At 40.7% G+C, this 6,923-nt stretch overlaps 1 protein-coding gene across 1 annotated transcript; it reads right to left on the bottom strand.

Annotated features, from left to right (window-relative positions):
- Window positions 1-202: 202 nt before the first annotated feature.
- Window positions 203-3,874, bottom strand: LOC126794502 (cytosolic Fe-S cluster assembly factor NBP35-like). The gene is made up of 5 exons (XM_050521235.1): window positions 3,562-3,874; window positions 3,065-3,080; window positions 2,950-2,992; window positions 2,773-2,874; window positions 203-1,346 (listed from the first exon to the last, which is right to left on the bottom strand). The coding sequence occupies exons 3-5, from the start codon at window positions 2,984-2,986 to the stop codon at window positions 412-414; spliced, it is 1,074 nt and encodes a 357-aa protein (XP_050377192.1). The 5' UTR covers window positions 2,987-2,992; window positions 3,065-3,080; window positions 3,562-3,874; the 3' UTR covers window positions 203-411.
- Between the last annotated feature and the right edge of the window lie 3,049 nt (window positions 3,875-6,923).

Below are 6,923 nucleotides of genomic sequence, written 5' to 3'. Positions count from 1 at the left end.
AGTTATTTTTGTGTTTCAAGATCCCGGAACTGAAAACAATAACGAGAATTGAAAGAACTGAGTACAAATAGAGTCAGGTGATCCACCTATAATTTTATAGCTCTTTTCATGCTCCTAGTATTCAAGTTCACTTTTTTCTCAATGGGAAAATGTCCCAGTTTCGGAATGAAAAATTTCAGGAATTGGGTGATGATGGATATGATGAGGAGAACTCACTCTCTAAATTCGATCAATTACTGGTTCACATGGTCAAGAAATGGAGAACTGTTAGATAAATACTTGAGAACAAAAATTACACACAACACCCTACATTTTGTGATACATGTAAGAGATCCCATCCAGGTTTGAGAAAAGTGTAAGTCCTACAACCAGTGACAGAAAATGTTGAAATTGGCAGATGAAGTCAATCACCTATGCGTCATTGTCTACCAAAATTCTAACTATGCCCTGATTCTCCATCAATGTATCAATGATGTTCTTCAGTGCAGGTGCACTCGTGCCACTTTTCTGATCAACAAAACACGATCTACCTTCTTCAGCAGCCTTGCAAAGCTCCGGATCCAACGGCACCTTCCCCAGGAAAGGTACCCCCATTTCCCTGCACATTTTTGCAGCTCCACCACCACTATTATCAAACACTTCATTCAAGGAAATTATATCAAGCAATTCCGGCGCTTTCTCTTTCACATAGTCTCTAACCCATTCTGTAACGTCTTTCTCCTCACCTGCCTCTGTCATCCTAAAAAATTTGGAAGCTTCCAACAATGGCTGGCGTAAGCCGCTCATATTTTCAACTACCCCAAGTACCTGCACTCCAACTTTCTTGCAGAAACTTACTTCTTTCCTGACATCAATAAGGGAAACTTGTTGTGGAGTGGTGACAATGACTGCACCATCTATGGAAGCAGCACCCAGATCTTGAACAATTGAAATGTGCTCGTCCGAGGTCCCAGGAGGAGCATCAACTATTAGAAAATCAAGCTCGCCCCAATCAACATCCTTGAGGAACTGCTTAATGAGCGCATTCTTGCGTGGCCCCCTCCATATAACTGCGTCATCAGGATCAGGAAGCATAAACCCAATGGACATAACTCCAAGGTTGGACTCAACATAGACAGGAGACCAACCAAGGTTGCTCTGGTGGATTTCTTGCCCTTCTAGGCCAAGCATCTTCGGTATGCTAGGACCACAAATATCAATGTCCAGAAGACCCACTTGGAAGTCCATAGCTGCTAGTGCAAATGAAAGTTGTGCTGAGAATGTGCTCTTACCGACTCCACCTTTCCCGGATAAAATCAGTATCTTATGCTTGATAGTGGCCATCCTTTCTGCAATTGCAACCAAATCTGCAGAAATGTAGAAAAATTGTGAGAAACATGACCATATAGACAAATCCGGAAGAGAAAAGCACATCTGCGTGATTATTTGTCTGAATCCGACCACAACTTGCACAGTTGCAGAAAGCATGAAAATACCATAAATGGTTTTTGATATCTGAATGCACTTGCATAAGTAGACACATACTAATAATGTCGTCCTAAATTTTGTGTGAACTCACAATCCAGCTAAGGTTAATCAGAAAAGGCCAGAATTTGAGATGTTTCAATAGTCAAAACATCCCGGACATTTCCAAAAACAACACAAACAAAAATCCAAAAAGAGTAAAATCAGGGATCAAGAAATACATCTTGTTAGTATTATGCAATCAAACAAAGGCAGAAAACTATGACTCGTTATTATGACCGCAAACCACAGCTTGTCATACAGATTTTTGACTTGTAATACAAATCGTATACCCAGTGGTGTGAAAAAGTTCTCAATGCTGTTAATAGAAAATATCATCTACAGTTATCTTTGACGTAATCTATCTTCCTCGCACATATTTTAGCTTGTGGTGACTATTCTATAGGGATAAAACGCACAATTGTACATAAGAACTAGCTTGCCATATTAGACCAAAAAGATGGACTAGACTCGGTAAGTCAGTATCATGCCCACGTAATAAAACTCTAACCCAGATGAAGATTTTTCTGTTTATGTTCATTGGTATAACAAACTGCGCGAAACCATCACAAGGGTTTATGCACAAAGGAAAAAGTATCTTAAAATATCAAATTTAGATATGTAGTGATTTATCATTCAATGAATTAGTAAAACAAATCAGTTACAGTTTTAAATAAACCTCGTGAACTTGCAGGGAAAGAGTTGAGAGTTGCACTGCAGGAGATTCTGACCATATTATAGTCATTATAATGCTATTATATGCCATAGTTTACTAAACATTAGAAACATGTAGCTTCAAACTCATCTCAGCAGCCTTTAATATTGCTGAAGAAAGTGCTTCGAAAATTGCAGAACCAATATTTGCTTCTTTTGATTTGCCATGAACAACATATTTCATATTTAATATTTGAATTGAGCATTGCTATCATGACACAGCGCTAAGAAGCCAAAACAAGCTTATGAGTTGTAACTTTCTAGGCATAAGGAAGATACCAGAAATCCTATAAATAACCAGATACTCCTCTCCGCCAGGTTTGTACACCCATGCACAAAAGTTTTTGACACATCAAATGCATCAAGATTCATCAGACGTCTTCAATTTAGTTTTCTAGCAAAGAGATGGAAAGAATTTCGCTTTACTTTAAAACAATTTTGTCTTGAAAACAATTGATCACATTCAATAACTGGCACCAAGCTCAATTAAAATTAGCAGCTAAAGCAAAACAAGAGCACAGAACAGAACTTCTAAGAGAGAGATAGTAAGGAAACCTGGGTCAGGGCCCTTTGGAGCAGTGGCACAAATCTGTTGATTGGGGCATCCTTCACATGAATCAGACTTGCCTGCAGACTCGGATTGAGGACCTGGGCAATCTGAGCAACAACAACAACACCCATAAGCAAAATAAAACAACAACTTCCCAAAATGACAAAACCCAAAACTCTTACGTTCATTAGCATCTTCGGGTATTTGGCCGTTCTCCATGACGATGAGTCTAACAATGATATATATATATATATATATATATATATATATATATATATATATATATTGAAGATCAATATATCAATGAGGGAACCTGTAAAAGAGATGATAATTAGACGTTTTCAAGAACATTCAGAAAACATAAGAGGCAATTATATCAAAGTGAGTAAAAGAGGTCGGCAGTAGACATGAAATTATCTATTACATAAACTTGGATGGGCTCATACAATTACCAGACCTAGTGCAACCTCTCTGAAACAAACCACACGCAATTTACAAGCTGCAGAATCTCAAGATTCCGGTAGTAATGAACCGGAATCGTTGTGGTAAACAACACAAATGTACCAATCCAAATGTATGAATTCATTGCAATGACCTCAACTAGCTAGCTTCAACTGGATAAACCACCACATTCATCAAAATCGTCCAAACCTATCAATGTTAATCACTAGCGAAACTAATCTCCCTAAAAGCTGTATAAACAAACTCAAACTCAACCTAATTTCGGGAATTAAAAAACCTAAAGGGATTGCATTGAGCGATCAAAATTTAGGTTTAGAACAATCGAGCAATACCTTTTAAGCTTGGAGGAATGTCTTCCGGAAGGTTCTATGTACAGATGGAGTCGGCTCCGCCGCGGAAGCCAGAGCAATGCGCCGGACGGGGGAACCGGAGGTGAGATTTTCGCGGCGGCGAGATTTAGTCAGGGGAGGATAGGATCGTAAATAAGAGGTAATCAAGGGAGGGTTTGGGTTGAGAGAGAGAGAGAGAGAGAGAGAGAGAGAGAGAGAGGAGAAGAGGAGGTGGGAGTGTGACTGGTTTGGTTTTGGGGTTGAGCGGAGCAAACAGAGATTTTTTGAGAGAGAGACACGACGATGAGTCGACGACGGTGTTGGGTACCCAAAAAATGGTGAAATTGGAAAATGAGTGAAATATAAAGTGAGGACGAAAAATGGGAAACTGAAATTTGCATTTCGACCTATGATGTTTCGATAAACTCGCATTTGACCCACTATTATACAATATCTTGAAAGTTGCCCGAGCTTTGCTGCGGTTTTAATAATCTTGGTAATATTATTAGTTGCATTACAACGTTATAGCCATCACATTAGAAAAAGAGAGGAAGTCCTCGCAGAAAAAGAGGGCAGAAAGTCGCTACGTTCACATATGTTTAGAAAAATATACCCTAGATTTTCCTAGTTTACAGCCAACTCTAATGTAGTTGCCTTGGAGATCTTCTGTCATGGGTATGCACTCTTTGCTTGGGAATTTCTTATATTATTATTCTATCAGGCAAAAAAGAGGCCATCCGGAATCTATTGTATAGGATGAACTCTTTTACAGCTTATATTTGTTTCCAATTTCCAATATCCATTGGATGTGTACTGATAAGCATATCCACACACCAATAATCATTTGTTTCTTGATTAGAACTCATGATGTGTGATGATGGGGAGGTAGTTCAGTCACTGCCTACCATAGTAGGCTTATTACATATGTGTGCTTTTGGAATAATGGCTAGATCTTGGAGTTAATTATACTGAGCTTCCTGTTGTTGTCGTCCTCACCCCTTTCTCTGCCATTGTGGCTTTATCTTCTCATCTTGTAATCTTCTTTTGCTCCCTCTTATATTATTCTTGGTTCTGCATTGGCAGGCATGAGAATTCCAAATGTTCCAAAGTTATTGTTGTTCCATTTGCATTATATTACCATGCCCACACTTGATTTTGGCAACCGGTCATTAATATGGCGATGCCATTTTTCAGAACAACATGTTAAGTCTCCTGTTTTGTATTTGGTTAAGAAGTTTTGATTGCTCGTCTTGTTCTTCCTTTTGGCCTCAGTTTCTTAGTAGTGTGCAGCCTGTCTTTCCTTCTTGTTTTCTTTTTATAATCACTTGGCTCTTTCGCCAATGAACCATCCCTAAGTGGCTGCGGACGGCTTGCTGCATTTTATATCAAACTTGGTCCAAAACTGTGTTGACATTTATTTAATGGAAGTCTTGAAAATTTGTGTTTATTCAAGTGTTTGTTTCTAGTTGACTGGACACGTCACTGGGGAATACTAAATTCTTTATACTCTTATTTGAAAGACAAGGAAACTCAAGGCTCTGCTTGAAAGCAATTTTGGATGGGAATTTGAGCAGAAAAGTGCACTTGATGGGTTACATTTTGAAGAGGATGATGAGGTCAGTGTCTGGTTGTATTTAAGTTTGATCGATGTGCATTTTCCCATTTCTTCCTGTTTCAGTTCCTCACATCTGAATTTGCAGTTTGCTCCTGTTGTCGTGATATTGGATGACCTGAGTTCGACTGAATTCTAAATGTTGACATTCAACATCCGCTGTCTTGTGGTTGAGATGAGTGCAACTGAAGCCCCCGTAGATATAAGACTGAAGCTGCAGTTGATTTCTGACTGCAAAGTTTACTGTGACATTTCTATGTAATGTAATCAACGTAATGGCAGTTAACTCAGTGTAGTTGAGTTAAATTTCTAAACCGAGTTAAATTTCATATGTAAAGTGGCTAGGTATAACTAGGTGTCGCTGTTTTTACGGTATTACCACATCTTTCAGGGACGATAGAATGAGGTTATGAATGTTTACTTGGTCGTTTCTTTACGGCATCTGATGGTTTAATTTATGCTTTACAGAGTCTGAGAAGTGAGAACTGTGTCTCGGATTCTTCCTTACCAAATGGAAGAAATTGACCCTATCCACCAAAATTTAACCAATTAAAAATAAAATAAAATAAAACAAGTGTCGTAGTTCCCATTGTACCCGATACTGCAGATTTTTCTCTCCTCCTATCCAAGGCGCTCTTGCGTATTAGGATTAGATTTTTTTAAGAGAAAACACATATGTGCAGCGCCGATCTTACTATGGCTATGTCAGTAGCTTCCATGACCGCGCGTCTAGCTTCCATGACCGCGCATCTGGCTTCCAGGCTCTCATTCTCCAACAATGATGAGGAGATTGTTGATCTTGGCAATCTCAAACAGAAGAAGGGAGGCTTTGTGGCTCCTAGGTTTTACCTAGTAGGCAAGTTAAATACGAAGGGCTGCATCTTTCGATCAATTTCGTGGCGCGGTGCGGTCGATGTGGAGGGTGAGCACACCGGTGGAGGTGCAAGCAAGGGAGTATTGGTATTTGTTCACTTTCAGGACTGCGAAAGATAGAGATCGCATGAAGAAGGGAGGTCCATGGGTGTTCCAGCGTGCCATGATACTCATAAATGACTATGATGGTTTCTCGGACTAGATGGTTGTCCCTCTTGATTTTGTTTGGATTTGGGTTGAGATCTGGGGACTCCCACCGGCTCTTACAACAATGTCGATGTCGCAATTGATTGGTGAAACCATTGGACACCCTGTGTTGCAGGTGGAGGAGGCTTCGTTGCTTAGTGGTGTTCCTAGGGTTAGATTTACTCTTCCATTGCATGCTCATGTACACCTTGAACGTTGACTTCGTATATCTCCGACGAAGGTAGTTTGCGTGGCGTATAAGTATTTACGTTTGCTGGGATGCTGCAAAACTTGTGCCATGATCAACCATGGCGGGCAGAGTTGTCCTCTTGTGATTGTGGCTAGGGCAGAGGAAGGAGCTGCATCTCCGAATCCCCAACCAAGGTCCCCAATCCCTAGGGTGCTGGCTGAGGTTGGTCAGGGAGCTCTGAGCCCGATTAGGGCAACTACAGTGTCTCATCCAATCTCTGGGAGTAGGAGGGTACAAATTTGGGTCCCAATTGATGCTTAAGAGATGGAGAGGGTTTCTAGATCACGGCGGCGCCGTGGGAGGAAGCCTCCTCTGGAGGGAAGCGTAGCAGGCGTGATCGTGCTCTGGAAGTGGTGCACCTAACCCCTACGAAGCTAGGGTTAGCAGCGACTTCCTCGGGGAAGATTGTGCTTCGCTCGCCGGCGAAGCCAAGCCGTACGCGGG

Source organism: Argentina anserina, chromosome 5 (genome assembly GCF_933775445.1).
Source record: "Argentina anserina chromosome 5, drPotAnse1.1, whole genome shotgun sequence".
Lineage (NCBI taxonomy): Eukaryota > Viridiplantae > Streptophyta > Magnoliopsida > Rosales > Rosaceae > Argentina > Argentina anserina.
The sequence above is the reverse complement of the archived record's forward strand: the minus strand, read 5'-3'. Positions and strand labels throughout refer to the sequence as shown.

Excerpts from the sequence above, each read along its gene's own strand:
- LOC126794502 (XM_050521235.1), bottom strand. The coding sequence starts at position 2,986 with ATGGAGAACGGCCAAATACCCGAAGATGCTAATGAAC. Across the intron at positions 2,875-2,949 it reads ACCCGAAGATGCTAATGAAC|ATTGCCCAGGTCCTCAATCC; the intron begins GTAAGAGTTTTG and ends GTTGTTGCTCAG. Across the intron at positions 1,347-2,772 it reads TCCAAAGGGCCCTGACCCAG|ATTTGGTTGCAATTGCAGAA; the intron begins GTTTCCTTACTA and ends ACATTTCTGCAG.